We start from the raw sequence: 18,975 nt of genomic DNA, 5'->3' as shown, positions 1-18,975 counted from the left end.
CGAAAGTAACATTGGTGCTTCCGTATTTGAAGTAACCAAAATTTGGGTTCTTGACTGTCATTTCAGCAACAAATCTCATGCTGAATGAAGGGTTTGAAGAGTTGCTGTAGTTGAGATTCTGAACCACAGCGGAGCGCACTCGGATGTTCGGATTTTTGGTGCTGAATACTAGTACTGAAAAAACTATAATTAGTACAATTACGATCACAGAAGCAGCAAGTATAGCCAGATTCTTTCGGTTGAGCTCAAATGATCTTCCCAAGGTAGGCTCTTCCGATTCCGTCTCCCTGAAATCTTTGGATTGCTCCAGGTCAGGCAGCTCTCTGGAATGCACCAGGGCAGACTCCTCATCCTTTCTGGCTTGACCATTGGTTTGAGCTATGGGTAACTAGCAGGCTAATTGTTTAATTATGAAGAAAAGCAAGCTATCTGAAGACTTGAGAGGATAATAAAGGGGTATATTATGTATGCAGCAGGGGTACGGGTGAAGTTAGTTAATTTTTATTGAAAGGATCGAAGGTTAAAAAATAATAAAGTTAAAAATTTTTAAAATTAATATATTGAATTTAATTATTAATAATCAAAGAATTTATAATAGATAATAATTTTATATAACATGTAAATTAAAAAAAATAAAAAAAAACTTATAATAGTGTTTTAGAAAAGCTTTGTTTAATGATGGTAAAATCTTTTTTAATATGAATAATTAAATTATTTGTAAGAAACTTATCATTTATTTTGTTTCGAAATCTTATTTTTGTCAATATAATCAACTAAAAAATTAACGTAATCAACATCAATATTTTTATTTTATTATATTTAAGTTTATAATATCAAATATTAAACTATAATGCATAAAATAAAAATAGTTAAATATGATATACAAAATTAATAATTTTTTTTATATTTAAGATAATTTCTTTTCAGCTAAATATAAAATATAAAGCACATTAAAAACATATACTCGAGATAATTTTTTTATATAATTAAAATTAATAAAAAATAATATATTAGTGAAATTTTAAATAACAACAAATAATGCAATATTAAAACTTATATTTGAGAATTACATCTACAATAATTTTTTAATTTTTAAAAATTAAAATTATTAAAAATAAAATCCACATAATAAAAAAAAATCATGATAAATAGGAGATATAACCTATATAACAAAGAAAATATAATTGATGATTCATATAAATTTTATTAAAAAAATCTATAAAAACTTAAAATATATGAGTAAATAGAATATAATTTAAAAATATAAATAATAATAATATAAATAAAAAATTAAATAAAAATTTTATCTTTTTATAATTTCACAATAAAAAAAATAAAAAAGAGAAAAAGATGGGTAGAAAAAATTAAAAATTTGAATAAAATTGAATAGAATTTGTAAAATTATTTTAATATTTTTAATTAAATTAATTATTTAATAATAATTATTAAAAAATATATAATATAAAAAAATTTTAAAAATTTGAACGGGTCATGGGACGCTCCGCCCCTGGTATGTAGGAATGGGCTGACTTGACTAAGAAAGGTCCATTGACTGTCACACAGGCTCTTTCTCTCTCTCGCCGTCTTTGAATTTTATGTTTCATGAATCACCTTTTTTCAATACATGTAGACTCTTTTTCTTCTTTTCTAATTTTGCGGCTTATTGAATTGAGTACTTTTTCCTGAGAGACTGTTTCCTTACCGTGGCGGCTCCACTTGTACTGCTCGCCGTTCTCTATCAAGCAACTTGCCCTTTTTGTGCCATAGCAGATAAAAAATAATACACTAGAAATAATGAGATTAAGAATAGGGGAATCTGAATTTATTTTATAAAAATAATAAATATTTTATAATTATAATAAAAAACCTTTCAGTCTTATTTGAAAAAGCTTTTTTCTCACACAAAGTTGTCTGCATTTTCGAATACAGATAAGAGTGAAGAGATGCAGCAGTAGAATACCAGAGTCAGAAGTATTTTCCTCTAATGTTTTGTCATGTCGTTACTCTCAAGGTCAACCAAAAGCAATAAAGTAGGTAAGTTGGCCACACACCAACTAAACAATGGTGAATACACAGACAACCAAAAAGAGAAGGAAATTTTTGCAATTAAGAATTCTAAGATTCCAACATTACCACATATTTATGAATAATGATTAATTAATACCTTCTAAATTCAATCAAAACGTACATCCAATTCGTTTGGTGCATGGCATAAAAATTTCTTATCGTGAGTAAATACTCATCAGCAAAGGATAGCTAAAGTTAACTAACCAAGATCTACTTTTAATTTAAATAGTTTCTTACACATAAACACTTAATTTAATTTAAAAGTATTTAAAAGATTTGGTATTTAAAATTTCAATAACTTGTTTGAATATTTCAGTAATATATATAGGTTTCTGAAATTACATAAAAGGTTATTGAATATGTATTTTTCACTAAATTTAAGTTGTTAAAATTAGATAAAATGTTATTGAAAAAGTATTTAAAATATCATATATGTAATATTTTAGTGGAAGTATATATATCTAGAATTTCAGTACCTTCGATAACTTTAATTAGTTTACTAAACTCATATATAAAGTTACTCAAAATGTTTCTAAAATTTTATTAACTTATATGTAATATTTCAGTAGAAGTATTTAGAATTTTAGTAAACTGTATGTAAAGGTACTGTCCACTTTAGATTCACATGCCCAACTTATTAACTTATGTCTAAGATTTGAGTAACTTGTATGAATATTTAAATAACTAAAATCACATTAAAATTAGAGATTTAAAGAGTAATCGATCAATTAAATTAAATGTGTAATAATAAAATTATAAACAGGAATGATCATACATCAATTAACTGTAAAATTGTCAAAATTATCCATAATAATGTAAAAAAAATCCAAAATAGATATATTATATAGATATGAAAATTAGAAACATTAAAATGAAACAATTTAAATACCTTTAAATAATTTTAAATTAATTTCTAGGGTCATTCTAAATTCAAACCTATATATAAGGTAGAGGAATATTTTCATGCGATATCACATCCAATAAGCATTTTTAGGTATATAAATTTAAAATGTTATAATATGAATTTAGTAATTCATCAACTACGTTTTTCCCTCATTATAGAACGTGTTATGTGGATTTTAGGGATGCCGACCATTGCCAGCCAAAATAAAGTGCTTTACGTTTCAATGATTTTGAATCCTTCATCCCAAAATTACGAGCCCAAACGTACAGCTGAACTTGAACCATTTTGTAAACGTTACATTATAACAAAGTGTAAAGGAAGCGCCATGTATGCATCTGTTTTCTTGCTTACTTTTCCAGATTAATCCAAGTCATTCAACTCAGAGCAATAAAACCTAAAGCAGTTTATGGTGAGTTAGTGACTATATAACCAAAAAGAAAATGGAAACTTTTCACAATTCATTAGAGAAATAGAATTCGAATTTTATTTTTAAATAAGAGTTTATATACTAACTAATAAATTAAGTACTCGAATGCTTAGTTCATATGCAAGATTTAGTCATATAAATTTTAAGAAATTGGCATATAAAAATTTTGTTAGTGTAAATGAAAAAAAATGGAAATTGATAAAGAAAGAAAAAAGAATTGAAGAGAATTAACGCAATGAGCTTAAGAAAAAAAAATTACAACCTTCAATTTCAAAACCCAAGAGCAGAAAGAAAGGAAAATAAAATTGATATTATGGCTTCCATGGCTCCTTATCTCCTGTTACACGATTTCGCTTCGAAATGACAGATTATGTCTGGCATTGAAACCCTTATCTCTTTGTTTTGCTTTCTGTTTTGTAGAGATCCAGAATTCGAGATGTTTGCATTGGGGAAATAAACAGAAAAATCAAATTGAAGCATAATCAATTTTTGGGTTTGAGATTTTGCTATTTTAGCTTGGACTACCTTTTTGTCAAAAAAAGAATAAATGCCCTTAAACCAGTATAGGGGCTGGTTATGGGCTCCAAAGCTGTACAATACTTGGTTCCTATTCCACCTCTATAGGAGATGTAGAAACATCTTTCACCCCACTCTTACATGTCCACTGCGCCCCATACATCAATTCGCTTTCAAAAGCGGATCGCCAGAAGCCGAAACAAAAAACAGGGGAGCATATAAACATTGACGTATATGAACACAGACTATGGACCAACTTACAACAAAAGAAACCAATAACCATGCCACCATAGTAGCTCGAAACAAGCAAAGAACAGAGAATTCTTCTCTACACACAAAATCCACAGGGCAAGACCTATGCAATCAAGCTTCGAGCCGCCAGAACAGACCCGACCACGCACGGCCTCCTCATGAAGTCCCACTGTCCTTCCAAAACCCCTCTGCCATTTGCTTTTCCCATACTCACCACACCTCGGCCACCCACTCCACACAGCCCCTCCGCTTTGCAGGGTACCCGCTTTGATCCCTAAAACACCCTCAACACAGCTCCAGCCTCGCTCCTCCCTTCCCACAGCCCTTCAACTCACTTGTTCCCCTCACCCCTTTGATCCCTAAGCTTGGACTACCTTGAGTTCAGATTGTTAACTATTCCAGTGAATTGGGTAAGGTTTTAGATAAATTATCTCAATTCATTTCGACTAGAAGTCAACTATTTCGCCAACCTTGGCGGACTGTGTAGCTTAGGTTATATTAGATGTATTCGGGTCACTTGATATTCAAGTTTTGGGCCGCTCATTTTTTAGTATTTTGGAATTTAAATAATTGGGACATCCATTCAAATTGGGTTCGTTTGGTTTTAAGTTTGGAATAGGTGAAGCCCAAGAATGATTGCTTGCCAAGTTGGCTTTAATTTTGATTGGTTGCACGTTAAATTTATATAAACTTCTTTTAAAAAATAAAAAATTTTCAAGTATACATTTATTCCTTTATTATCTTCTTTTCAATGGTTTAAAAAAGTAAGCAGTTTTTATTTTGTATGTGTAACTAATGAATTAAGTTTAACATCTTCTTAATTAAAAGAAATAATAGAAATCTATAATTTTTTTTTTTGAATTTGGAAAAAAAAATTGAACCTTATTCTTTAAACATGAGATTATACACTAATTAATGAGATAAATACTCAAGTGTATATATAAATTTTTTTTTTTATGTTTTAGTCTTTGGCAAATTTTGGTTGGCCATACAATTCGTAAGTCTATATTATTCAAAATATTTGTTATGAATGCCTACAAGACCTTAGTCCCATAAATAATTCACTTTACGTCATAGAAGAAACTTCTCTCCAAAATTTATTTACAATCCAAGTATATATGGAGATAAACTTGAATACCAAAGAAAAAAATTTCCCATAATGCAAATATTCCAGTGCCAATAGGACAACGTTAAGTCAGTTTCTTGATATCCATTTACAAATTGACTTACGTTTCAGCTCATAGGATTTGAACATTGTTTAAAATATATAAAACTAATGCAGTATAGTTTATATCATTAATTGTATCAATACATAAAGTAGCATCAAGCCTGGCAAATTGCGATTTATATCTGCACAATTTCTTCTGCCAAATCAACTGTCATAGTGCAGTTCATCTCCGCAGATTTTCTTCTTCTTGATCACTTTCATCAGACGCACTTTACCATTCTAGTTGGACTGGCTGCAGGTTGTGTGAACATTGCCTGAGTTTGAATCTTTCACAACAGCACGTTCACCCTTTTTTTTATTTTTTTGTGGATCTTGCTCTTGCCCTTGCCAAAGTAACAGTTGCTACTTCAAATTTGTACCGATCAAAATTTTGTAAGTTCTTCTTATAGGCAATCGGGCGATAAATTTCATGTTAAATGATGGGGTTGGAGGTCCTCAACCGCAGCAGAGTCAACCCAGAATTTTGGATTTTTGATACGCATCATTGTAACTGCAAAGACCAGAATGATCACAGCCCGGAAGACAACAAAAGCAGCTAACCAGAGCATTCTTTTCGCTTGCGTTCTTAATTTTAAATGCTCCAGGGCAGAGTGCAGACTCTACATCGCTTTTAGCCATGATGATGAGAACTTCTTTTAAATTTAAACCAAAGCAACCTGCTAATCTGAAACTTTTGAGGGATGCGAAGGATATGATCATGGAGTCGAAGTGGGACTCGTACGTAAGCATACTTTGACACTTGACATTTCATACAAACACCTTCCTAGAAAATTCTCTCAATTAAGTGATAGGGCGTGAGAATGCCATAGCACATATCAGACGCTTTCAAACGCGTCGAGAGCTCTGAGATTTTGACTTTAGGCCTACTCAGATTTCAGCTTTCACAGATTCACAACATGAGATTGGAGTGTAGTAGCCGAAACTTCTGTTCTGTCATGGCAAGCAGAAGAGGAGAAACGCCATCATTTAGTGTACATGTTTCTCAAACATCCGAAGCTTCTGTAAAGTGAAAAAAAATATGGTCAAGTTTGCTCAAGCGCGTTCAAGTGGCACAGTCTGATCTCATATTTTTTACATGACCATTTTCCACACGGTCCTTTTATTTTGGGAAACCATTTACTGTTTCCCTTGTTTTAGTGAATCTTCCTGGAAGCTGCTGCATGATTATTGAGTAAGATGCAGGGTCTTCCAGCATCCAAGCGTTAAATTAAGATAGCAAGGTCTTCAAAAGGCTGCTTTAGTTCGGGGGAAATGCTGTTTGCACCTTAATTTTTCAACTAACCATTGATGGGTTAAGGTCCATAATTTCGGTCCTCCTTGTACCCTGGAAAATTACTACTATTCTTCAAAGGTTGCAACTCTCCCATGCTTGTTAAACCAGAATATACTTGTTATTGAAAAAAAGAAGAGAAGAAACTAGGGGAAGTCACGATTCCTGAAATGGACACTTTAATTTGGCCACAACAATTTTATTTCCTTCTTTGAAGACAACATAATGGAATGAGCTTTGCTTTTTATTATGAAGTCAAGAGAGAGACCAGGGAATAGAAGAAAATAAATTGATATCAATGCCCAAACATGTAAATGCTAGATACACCTGAAACAATGGACCACCAAAGTGCGATGGAGCTGCGTTCTAGCTCCAATTTCTCTTTCTTGGGGCATAAAGGATGACAAAGAGTATCACTGTCTCGGATACTTGACTATACTAGCTCAAGTAAAAGTAGAATTGGGAGTATACCATTGTCGACTTCAATGTGGGTCAGGTACAAAAATATTAGTTCATGAAGAATTTTTAGTAGTGAATAATGATAATAGTGCAAAAGTAGAATGCTAAGATGTAGAAAGCCTTTTCTGTACTACTACAATATATTCATGATTTTTGTTGTTTGAACGTGATAGTCACGCTTATGCACAATCACAAGAATTTGTATTGAGTATAGTATTCAAAACCTACGCAATGAATCATGCCAGGAAAATAATAGCAAGCATATTTTTGACCTGTATCATGTTTTAATTTGGGCGAGCCAGAACATAACACAGGATCCCTCGAGTTTTACTATACTGATCTCACTGCATATCCCTGCGCAGGAACAAATTTTTTTTTTCGAATTTTCATGAACAAATACAATCTGGAATATTTTTGGTCTGATATTAAAATATAAGTATTTGCTAGTCGATCAAAAATAGTATTATAAACACAGGAGGATTTGAACTGTTCTTTGCCAAAGTTTGATAGACGGTGTGATCAGTAGCCCTCCAGTCTAGTTAGGTGTGGATTCTGGTTTGTGACTTTTCCAATTGTTTTAGAATATAATAACGACAGAACCTTCTACTTGAACTATAGCCCTTAATCTGGACACGCTTGGGAACTTGGCTAATACATTTTCAAGCAAGGAACTTTTGTCCCATGAACTAGTCTTTGAAACTTATGCAAGCAACAACTATATATACGGTTCACACCGAGCTCTCAATCCTCACCAAACCCTCTTTCACATCCACTGAAGCACTCAAAAGACCCAATTGGAAGAGAAAAAGAGTCCCTTCTGACAACAATCGAGAATATAGCAATGGCAGAGCAGAATTACCAACAGAAAAATATAGACATGGAGTCTGCTGCAGAGCTCAAGCGAAAGAAACGCATGAAATTGTTTGCATATGCCGCTGCTTTCGTCGTCTTCCAGACTATAGTCATATTGGTCTTTTCACTTACGGTGATGCGCATCAAAAATCCCAAGTTCAGGGTGCGCTCTATCACAGTTGAGGATATTGCCTACACCTCAACCCCAAACTCTCCTTCTTTCAACATGAAATTCAATGCTGAAGTTGCTGTCAAGAACACAAATTTCGGTCACTTCAAATTTGATAACACCACCATTTCGTTTGATTATAGCGGTGTTCAAGTTGGGGAGGCATTCGTTGCAAAGGGAAGAGCCAAGGCTAGATCCACAAAAAAGATGAATGTAACCGTGGACTTGAATTCAAACAACATACTGGCTAATTCAAACTTGGCAAGTGACATTAACTCTGGGTTTTTGACCCTGACCAGCCACACCAAATTGAGCGGGAAAGTGCATTTGATGAAACTGATCAAGAAGAAGAAGTCTGCACAAATGAACTGCACCGTGACAGTTAATTTGGCGAGCAGAGCTATTCAAGATATTAAGTGCCAATAAAGTATCGAGCTGATCTATGCGTGAATGCTTGATTATTGGAATATGGTTGTTTTATTTTACAGTATTTGTCAAGCATTTTTTTTAAGATTCAGTATTCGTCAAGCTGATATGCACACAGCATTACAGCTTATATCATATGTATTTTTCTCCCTATTTGTATTCGTTTTATGACTTTATTGATTTATATATGAGATTATTTATTTTACTATAACTTGTGACTGACTTATTATTTGTTGACACTAAATAGTAATTGTTTGTAAAATAAGATAGCTTACCTCCTCGATCCAGCAGTGCAATGGATAATCTAATCTCACATATTCATTGAAAACTCTGAAAAAGGGGTTTCTGATAAAGCTTACAGTTCTAAGAGTCCGACTTAGTAAACAAAGGTGGCGAATCTCTTTATTTACCCAAAAACTTGTAAGCCATTCAATAATCATCAAAATTTTGTTCAGTGATATAAGCAACTTAACAAGAATTTTTATTTCTCATTTCCAGACATCAAAAACTTTAAACAACCAATGGAAAGGTGGTGCTTTGGATAGAAAAGATGGTAATTTAATTAAGTGAAGTTTTATCTACAGCACTTCTTCACTTCGATTAAAAAAAAGAAAAAAAAAAAAAAAAACCTCCCATTCTTGAATCTCCCCTGTTTTAGTCTGTTCATGGAACTCTTTTACATGGTTAAATTGGAAGGAAAGATTTCAACTTAAAATTTTCCAAGGTATGACTGCTACTATGTTATTGTCTAATTAGTTACTTTAAGGAAACAAAAGAAAGAAAATAATGAAAGAGTTAAAAGGGAATTGACCGAGCTAATTAAGGACAGAAATTAGAATAAAGAGAGTGGGAAGAGTTCAAGGTAATACGTTATATATTAAACTAACGAATTAATCCAGAAAATTAACCTTAACGTACTGTACTATAGGGTATAACATATGAATATAATAAAACATCGTTAAGAATCTCAACACGCAAATGTTAGAAGAGAAGGGCATCGCTGCCTCGTTCGTGGCATTTTCCTTTCTTGTTTGAAACAATAAACACAGCACTTTCCGGCTTCTAGATGAAGACGTTAGTTTGGTAAGCCGTTGGCTTTTCTTTAATGTGTTGAACCGTTGAGGGAGGCTATATTTTAAGCATGGCGGAATTATTGAATTCGTAGTTAGTTTGAAAAGCATGGGCCCCCTTGTGGGTCCAAACAATCATCAAAACGTACAAATGCTCCAAAAACAATACCAGTGAACGTGACAAGTTGCGTAATGTTTTATAATGTTTAAGACTTTATGCAAGGACGATTTTTTTTTCTAACTTTAAAGATAAAGTGTTTTTGAAAATAATTTTTTTAATAAAGAAATTTTATAGATAAAATTATTTTTAATGAAATTTTTTCATATTTAAGTTTATGTGTTATATATCATATTGAAAAAAAATTATTACATAAAATTTTTTTCTATGATAAGAAAAAATGTAATAAATTAAATAACTTAAAAGTTAATTATTCAAATTAAAAGATTTTAGATAATATTTTTTTACGTAAATTTATTTCATCTCAACAATAACTTAACGTTGAATAATTCTTTAATATATCTTCATTTTCATATCAATTTTTTTTCTTTTAAATTTTATCTTTGTTGTGAAAGCGTTTAATTCTAAGAATTTATATTCTAATGAAATATAAAGATAAAAAACAAGTTACATGCTATATTTAAAAAATGTTGTTAATACGTGTCATGTTCAAAAAAATTTTATTACAGTTAAAAAAAAGTTGTTACACCTTTTAACTTAAAAAGTTTATATTGTAGTGAAATATAAAATAGTAAGTTACTTGTTATGCTTAATAAAAGAAAAAAAAAACAAAATGACATGGTAAGCCTAAGCAGATGTTACCTACTTCAGCAGAAGATGCTATACACCAAGATCAAAACTTTAACATGAGATTTTACATGCTGAGATCAAAATTTCAAGACCAAAGCAGAAGATGTTACATACCAAAATTTTAATAACAAATGTTACTTACCAAAGTCAAAGCTTCAACATCATATGTTATACGTTAAGGTTAAAGCTTCAGTCAGAAGTGAAGGGAGGGAAGCTATTAGGGGTCCTCACCCCCTTAAAATTTTAAAATTAATAATTGTTCTTTGTTTTTTTTTTTCAAATTTTATAGTTTTACTCACCATTTTTTTTTTAAAATATAATTTTGCTCTTACAAGCATTGAATTTCTTATTTTTGTCCCTTCAAACATGAAAATCTAATTTCGTCACTAGTTTCAACACTAGATGTTACATGTCGAAGTCAAAGCTTCAACACCAAATGTTACATGTCAATACATATTACACATCAAAGTTTCCTTTTTCCTACTTATATTACACACCAAGGCATATTTACCATATTTGAATCATTGAAAAACTTAATACCAATAAACTCAAGAATCTGTTGTTACTTACAATATCATACTTTTTGGTCTATAGATACACGATAGAGGGTTTTGTAAATGTAAACTAATAAATCCAAAAATATTTTGTTACCCTCCATATCATGCATTTTAGTTGACAACGATATGGTAAGATGACGAGAAATAAATAAAAAGATAATGATAGTGGTAAAATTAGAAAAAGTCGAATGATGAGAGAGAGAAATGAGAAGCACAACAGAATAAAGTGTATAGTAAACAAATGGTGGAGAGAAAAGTTGAACGCATTTAATTTGTTTGAAATGATTTTAAGTATATTTTTATCATTTTATGACTAAAATTTTGTAAAAATAATTAATTTTATATTGAAGGATGTTTCTAAAATAGACTTATGAGAATGACCATTTCTCATAATTTTCTCTTTTATTATAATGTTTACTAGTTTTCTATAATCTAAAAATTGTAAAAAAAATTTACCATACGTGTTAACCGGAAATGAAAAAAAAATGTTAGTATTAAAGGTTTCCTTTCGAAATGAAGAAATAATAAGAAATGGTGTCTACTATAGCGCTTGCAAGATATATATATATATATATATATATATATATTTCCTTGGAATGGTGCTATGCGATTGGGCTGTTACTGGTTCTCTTTAGATGGTCTACCCATGAATCATGATTTTCTCAGTAGAAGTTTCTACTACTATTAAAGCGAGAAAAATAAGAAAAAAATCAATCACTTTCTTGCGAGGTATTAATCCAATAGCAACATAAGTGGTAAGCCAAAGACGCAAGGTTTCAAGCCCGCCTACACACCTAACGCGTTTGTTTAATAGTACAAGAAGAGGTGTCCTTTAGTACCTTTTTTCCAACCCAAGTGTTTGCTAATTTCCTCTACCAAATACTCAAATCCATCTAGATGTACCATCATTTATCAGGCTATAAATACTTTGCCAAGAAGCCCACATTTGTCATCTCATTCTTCAATCTATTAAGGGCTTGGAAAATTTTTCTCAGCTTGTGAATTAGCATACAAAAAACCATGGAGGCGAAGAGTCAATCCCCATATCCTTTGGCACCGGCTGCCAATGGCCATGAACGAAGTGACGAAGAGTCTGTCGCGGCTCACTCGAAAGAGCTAAAGAAAAAGAAGCGAATGAAGTGCCTATTGTATATTGTATTATTTGCTGTGTTCCAAACCGGAATCATATTGCTTTTTGCCTTAACGGTTATGCGCATCAGAAACCCGAAGTTCCGGGTGCGGTCAGGTTCATTTGCAACTTTCAACGTTGGAACCGAGGCTTCCCCTTCGTTTGATTTGCGAATGGATACTCAATTCACGGTAAAGAACACAAACTTTGGTCACTATAAATATGAAGGTGGTTCTGTCACGTTCGCGTACAGGGGCATAACGGTTGGCCAGGCCACTATTCAGAAGGCTCGAGCCAGGGCTAGATCGACGAAAAAGGTAGATGTTGTGGTGGAGTTGAGCTCCAACGGTTTGCCAAACACTAATGAGTTGGGAAGAGATATTAGCGCCGGGGTTCTAACCCTCACCAGCTCTTCAAAGTTGGATGGGAAGATTCATCTCATGAAGGTGATCAAGAAGAAGAAGTCTACCCAAATGAGTTGTACCATGGACGTTGCCATTGACACAAGAACACTCGGAAATATTGTATGCAAATGATATGCTCCGCTGTTTTAGGTTATGGATTTCCATTTTTGCCCCTGCTATTTTGTTTTCCTTTTCACTTTCTTGGTAATATTGTGTCTGTTTGTCTTTTATTTTCCTTTTACGCCAAGGAAGACATATATGTTTGTTGATGTAATTATAGTCTCTCGCGTGTCTATTTTTTTTTTTTGTTTCATGGTTTTCATGAAAATAGCAATAATAATAATATATTAAAATCTTCTGTCACTTTAAATAGTATTAATACACTGAATGCACCTTTTTATATTAAAAAAATCATAACTAATAATGTCCTTAAAATTCAAAACTAATAATGATAATAACAGTCCAGGATGGTTGAAAATGGAGTCCGTGAAGCCGTAACCCATCAAATGGGATAAGATGAGGGCTGGAAATTGGAAAAATATTATTGTGCCAAGAATTTCAAAAGTTTGGACCATTGGGAGGCTTAAGAGGGACAGGGGAGTGAGCACTAAAAAATAATTAGCAGAATTTCTAGCCTTTCTAGATGATGGGACTTAAGCGCTCTTTTGCTTTCAAATGTGTTATTCTCAAATCTCAATCACAAAGCATTCGTTGCATTTGCATTTGGAACACGCTGGGACCTTTGTTTTTAGTCTTCTTGTGCACTTTTCAACTCAACAGTTGACCGCCATCTATGCTGACTGTCTTTTTTATACTTTTTGATGCTTCAAGTTTTTGTCATGTTACCCCACATAGGGAGTCAATCTTAATCGTATTCCTGATAATCAAAATTCAATTAAAGGTTTCTATTTTCTCTTTTTGTTTTTTTTTTTATTTTGGAAAATTATAAAAAACTGAATAATATCATATTAAAACCTTATTTATTCCTGCCCATTTCTTGTGTGTTATAAAATATAAAGAAATAGTATGTAGACATTTTTATAATTTTTTTTTATTTAAACAAAGTGTAGGTAAAATCACTACTTATTTCTTTCCTTTAATTAATTTGCAAAATGATCTTACAATTAAACGAATTTTCATCTACTCAATTAATTATTGACGTTTTAAATCTTGAAATTCTTATACACAATCTCCAACCTTCTTGTCAAAATATATAAAAATCAGGTACTATGATGAATGATCGATTGATCATTTCGTTTGCCTCTACAAGAGAGGATAAGCTTAATACTGTTATTATTACCGTCGGTCCTGGATTTTAATTTCTATACCAAATAGGAGAAAAGGTCTTAAAAAAGAAAAGAGGAAGAAAACGATTGGTCCTTTGGTCAACTAAATGGGCCTAACCCATGCCCACCAATGCTCATTTAACCTTTTCCTCAGCAATTCTTCGGCCCAGAAAGGATGAAAAGAGGACATAAAGTATATCATAATGTCATGTTTCCAGAGGCTGTTATGTTTCCTAACAAGGATGCTAGTGTTGAGAACATGGGTCCATCGGGATCCCAAATTACCAACATCGATCGTGGCCTAATGCAAGTGCTGTTAAACGGCACCTACTATTACACCAAGATTCAAGAGCAGAGAGAGACACATGATCTGCGGAAGAAACAAGGCAAATTTATGGTCCTTGTACGAATTCTTATGCAGTGCCGGTTTTCTGTTGTCTAATGTCTCCTCCTGATTGCGCAGTTTTGCACTTTTCCTCTCTCTTTGAGAGAAAGAAATTAATTTGGCTCTTGTCCTAAGTTGTTACCCTTACCGCTATTCCATGGTTTGTCTGTCTTGGTGCACTGAACCCCTCCTCATTAGTCATCTTTGTCAACTGTGACGTTAACTAATCCTTTTTGTGGATGACCTGTTGCTCTGGTGATATCAACTCCGTCTGATGAACAATCTAGATTTCAAGTTCAGCTGCTGAGGTTAAAGTTGAAAGTGGAGTAGAAACCTTTTCTAAAAACCCCAATCACTGTTCGCTTTTGTTGGTGGCGAAAAAGAAGAAACATGAATGTGTTGTTCTTAATCAATTAGCCTAAAAAGTTAGATACGTAAATCCCTTGAAGAACATTGGCTTGGTCAAGTTCAGATCCAATTTTGAGAGCGAGGGTAAAATTCGAGGTCAAAAGCATGTCACTCCTAGCTAGGTTGGTCGTGGGGGATGAACACTGTAAATCGCGATTTAATTACTTTTTCTATAGAATTCCTCAAATATCTCTACTGACCATCCATCAAGGTGATTCTAATACACTTGAAGATGTCGAACAATTGAAGGCAACTGATAGGCAATAAGCTGGAGGAGAAAAGCTTACAGAGTCTTTAATACAAGCGGTGTCCATTTACAATGGTCTTGGCTTGTGGGTCTTGACTGTGTGAAATAGGGGCCGACACTATTACCCTGTCAGAAGGGGACCAAAGCTATTTTGTGGTGCACTGTGGGAGTCTGCAAATGAGGGGTTGGACGCTTTGTTTTTGTGGTCATTTTAGCTTTTCCTGTCATTATGATGGTGTGCCTTGAAAATTTTGGTTTACTTGCTGCTGCACACAGAACTTGGTCCTCGATTCATTTATGACTCCAAACAAAATTACCACCTTCTTTATTGAAATTTCAAACTTCACTGATTCAAATACCCAATTCATTATGTCTCTAGTCTAGTTTGGATGTCGCATTGCGATATATCATGCTACAGAGTTTTGCTCCTATTTCTTGTCTATGGTTACCTTTCTTTAACATTGCAAATTAAGTGTATATAGCTACGGCTGAAACAATACTTTTACAAAATCTTACAGGTCATTTTCCAATACTGAATGAACTACATAGCAGTAAGGAGGTGCATTGATTTTTTTACTTTTCGGTCTCATTTCCTTGTCATTTAGTGTAATCTTCTGCTTTTCTGACCTTTTTCTTTTTCTCTTTTTCTTAGATAAGCCTAGGGTCTACCTTCTACATAAAATGTTCATTGATCGTGAGATTTTAAATTCATGAATACAACTTTGAATGTGAATCCACAAATTATCCCATACTGAATTCGGTCTTACAACAACTTACTAGAAACCCAAGTAGAAGAAATGATGAAATAGGTAGATCTGCCAACTACTAAATGGACAAATTGAATCATAGATGAGAAATGAATGATTGCTCTGACTTCTGAGTGAGACCCCAGCTGCGTTTGTGGAGGTTGGATAGGAAAATTCAGAATATAGACAAAGAACTTGTGGGAAACAATTGTCCAGGGTATGATCACAGTGGCTTGCTTTCTGAGGAACCATACCAACGAGTATATCAGATCTGAATAAGACCAAGGATGCAGTGGACAGAGGCATAAAACTTTCCACTTCAATGGTACAAGAATACATTGAGAGTATACTTGGCACAGGGGAACTTTATTGGCAGTTTCCTGCTGCCGCACAGGGCAGGCAGATTGAATATTCAACATACCATCTGCATATAGGATGGCCAGCCAGAGGGAGACTCAGAAGAGCATCTGCTTCAATGACTGTGCCTTTTACTTTTGAAATGAAATGATATTAGACTTTAACTCTATACCAGTGAACTGCTTTCTTACCGTTCAAAAAGTACTTTTTTAAAGCAGGATGAAACTGCAGAGATATCATGCTATGGACCCTTTCTTTTTAAGAGTGTTTTAACACAAAGATCCAAGGTTGAAAATATCAATGGCTTTGGTTTCCCGTTTTTCCTACCTAAATTTCATGGGTGTGAATCGACATTGCCGTTAATTTAAAAATTTGAAGCAGCTATATTTTTTATATTGTAAGAATTCAGTGACCATCAGACTAGTTAATATTCCCATTCCATCCTTTGTCCCACTTCTCCCCCTTTTCCACCAAATTCCCACCAGAAACTACCAGTTGTCCAGGAAAGAGCATAATCACCCAAGAAAATGAAAGAAGGAATAAAGTGGGAAAAACTGTTAAGTCATTTCAGGTCCTTCAAATCCAGAAATGCTCACATCTTTGACATGAACAGCTCACCTTTCAAAGGTCGGATAATGCTTTACTGCAGAGATACGAGCCACACAGGGTCACATAACAAAAAAAATCCAAATCAGAGTTTCTTTCAAATTTTTCATAATGACACAACTTTACAAGTGAACGTACCCTACTCACTGCTCATCATAGCTAAACAATCAAACAACAATCCTAGCCTCCCTGAATTCCTTTTTTTTTTCTCCTTTTTTTCTCTTTAATGTTTTTTACATCATCCTGATAATAAAAATCATAGTCTCTATCCAAATGTTTTCTTTCTATAGCTTTGATTAACAACATTTTTTTCCCGCGTGTTCTAGTACTTCATGTGCTGAAAACATTTCCTTCTTCGCTGGACATTCTTGAGGAATCCATCAGTTTCTCGTATGAAGAATTGCTTGTAACTCGTGACAAAAGAGAAGAATCTGAGGGAAACACAAAAGTTCAATTAGAACTTAATAAGTAGATGTCAAGATTTTTAAGTCAATAATTAGTGCACATACTAATGAAATTATAAACAGGGAAACCATACCTGTCGATGATGCATTGCTTAACTTCCCTTGTGAAGAATCACTTGTACATCTCAACAACCATGAAGATTCTGCTACCAAAACAAGCTAAGAATCATATTCCAAAGTAAACCCAAAGATTATGATTAGCTTAAAACAAAATTAATGACTATAATTATTACCTCTTGATGAATTGAAAGATCTCTTGCAATGCAAAATGGCGCTTTGGATCCCATCATGTTGCAGTAGCAACGAATCGTCTCTCCTACTAATTGGCGATGCTGCAGCCGAGGCTGATCTGCTCTTCCCCAAGTGCTTGCAAACCCCTCTAACCCCTGTTGAAAGATTCCCTTGCTTCTCCTTCAGGGAATATACCGTAGCCGGAGAAGCAGCTGGAGATGATATTGATAAGTCGGCCGAGGCTTTTGTCTTGTCACTTTGACTGTTCCTTTTGGAGACTTTTACGTACAATGGCTTGATTATATTCAAGTATTTTTGTATCAGATCTTTTGATAATCTCTTTGAGGAATCGTCTGATAACGAGTCCTCCGTTCTGCCTTTTGTCTTTCTCAAACTATTTTCTCTGGTGAAAATTGGGAGGTTCGGAGACTCTTCTATTTTGAATGTTACTTTCAAATGCTTGCTGCTGCCTTGGTTCTCACGCTTTGGGGTCTCCATAGAAATACCGATGAACTCAGTTTTCTCAGCTCTGTAAGTATTAGCATTTGCCATTGACTTTGACTTCTTGAGAGTAAAGACCCGGAATTTCGGAGCCGATTTTAACAGGGCTATGGGAGACTGAGGCTTAGAGCTTGGCTCAATGGGCATGATCTTTCTTTTGGAGAAGTGATCGTTAGGAGACAAGGAACGAGTTTGCTGCGGCAAGTCGAGGTCTTTATCACCAACATTCTTAGCCGATTCCTGGAGTACTCTATCTTCTTTGGGGTCATATCTTTTCTTGGCTCTGACACCGTTCTCTTCACTGTTGTTGTTGTGGAGATCTCCCTTGTTGTCAAACTCATGCAAAGGAAGCTCCAAGTCGATGAAAGAGTCCTCCCCTTCATCCAACTCATGATCTGAAACAACAAAAGACTTTGGAACCTCGGCGGTACCGCTGTTTCCATAACAAGGTTGGTTTTGGTTCTCTTTATGAGCGCCATAGCTAGGTTTCCAAAACCTGAGAAAATTGAGAGCATCCATGGTTCTGGAGAGAGAAAGAGAGAGACGAAGAAGAAGCAGAAAGAATCTTGAGAGACGAGTGTGACCTTTATGGTTTTGTTTCTTTTATAGGGGAGGAGTAGTTTAGCTCTCTCCTGAGATAAAACTAAAAAAGAGAGACCCTTTGCACTCGGTTTGATGGGTGTGTTGACAGAAATTGAAAATGGTGTTTCAGGGGGAGCACAGAGTGAGGTAAGCTTTTTATTTCACTTTTACGAGAGAGAGAGAGAGAGAGAGCTTTGCTTTTGAACAGTGTTTAGTTTGTAGCTTAGGTTGTTTTTATTTACAAAGGAATTGTTTGCGTGGATATACAGGTAGAGCACGTGACGGACCTTGCGAGAGAGAGAGAGAGAGAGAGAAATCTTGATTGAGAGCAATTGAGCATTAGAAATAGACTATTTCAAATGGCAATTACTCTGTAAAAAGTTTATAGTTTTAGACTACGATACAGAAATACAGATATTTTACTGTTACAAATTCAGACTTGCAGGCATTGGAGACAGCCTTTTTACCTCTTTCTGTAGACTTCACACAAAATTTTTGAATCCTGGGTTTACATTTGCCCCACGCGCTGTCCTCCACTCTGTCACGCTGAGGTTTAACTCTGCACGCTACATCTGCCTTTGGACATATTATTCCATTCCTATATAGATTGTGAAAATCACAAAA

At 33.9% G+C, this 18,975-nt stretch overlaps 3 protein-coding genes across 3 annotated transcripts; 2 read left to right on the top strand and 1 right to left on the bottom strand.

The window, feature by feature from the left end:
- The first annotated feature begins 7,899 nt into the window (after positions 1-7,899).
- On the top strand, positions 7,900-8,731 carry LOC110423957 (late embryogenesis abundant protein At1g64065-like). The gene has a single exon (XM_021438404.1). It carries the CDS (start codon positions 7,965-7,967, stop codon positions 8,568-8,570), a length of 606 nt encoding a protein of 201 aa, XP_021294079.1. The 5' UTR covers positions 7,900-7,964; the 3' UTR covers positions 8,571-8,731.
- Positions 8,732-11,871: 3,140 nt separating this feature from the next.
- On the top strand, positions 11,872-12,901 carry LOC110422120 (late embryogenesis abundant protein At1g64065-like). Its single transcript, XM_021435910.2, has one exon. The coding sequence runs from the start codon at positions 12,026-12,028 to the stop codon at positions 12,668-12,670; it is 645 nt and encodes a 214-aa protein (XP_021291585.1). The 5' UTR covers positions 11,872-12,025; the 3' UTR covers positions 12,671-12,901.
- Positions 12,902-16,640: 3,739 nt separating this feature from the next.
- Positions 16,641-18,671, bottom strand: MAKR5 (membrane-associated kinase regulator). The gene is made up of 3 exons (XM_021427151.2): positions 17,271-18,671; positions 17,112-17,180; positions 16,641-17,004 (listed from the first exon to the last, which is right to left on the bottom strand). Exons 1-3 carry the CDS (start codon positions 18,286-18,288, stop codon positions 16,904-16,906), a joined length of 1,188 nt encoding a protein of 395 aa, XP_021282826.1. The 5' UTR covers positions 18,289-18,671; the 3' UTR covers positions 16,641-16,903.
- Between the last annotated feature and the right edge of the window lie 304 nt (positions 18,672-18,975).

Source organism: Theobroma umbraticum, unplaced genomic scaffold, assembly GCF_002168275.2.
Source record: "Theobroma umbraticum cultivar Fairchild unplaced genomic scaffold, ASM216827v3 scaffold_30.0, whole genome shotgun sequence".
NCBI classification, from domain to species: Eukaryota; Viridiplantae; Streptophyta; class Magnoliopsida; order Malvales; family Malvaceae; genus Theobroma; species Theobroma umbraticum.
This window is presented reverse-complemented; position numbering and strand designations above follow the sequence as displayed.

Bases quoted from the DNA above. Each gene is read 5' to 3' on its own strand.
- MAKR5 (XM_021427151.2), bottom strand. From the start codon at position 18,288: ATGGATGCTCTCAATTTTCTCAGGTTTTGGAAACCTAGCTATGGCGCT. The intron at 17,181-17,270 runs GTAATAATTATA...TTTTGGTAGCAG, and splicing joins ATCTTTCAATTCATCAAGAG to AATCTTCATGGTTGTTGAGA. The intron at 17,005-17,111 runs GTATGGTTTCCC...TGTTTCCCTCAG, and splicing joins AAGCAATGCATCATCGACAG to ATTCTTCTCTTTTGTCACGA.
- LOC110423957 (XM_021438404.1), top strand. From the start codon at position 7,965: ATGGCAGAGCAGAATTACCAACAGAAAAATATAGACATGGAGTCTGCT.
- LOC110422120 (XM_021435910.2), top strand. From the start codon at position 12,026: ATGGAGGCGAAGAGTCAATCCCCATATCCTTTGGCACCGGCTGCCAAT.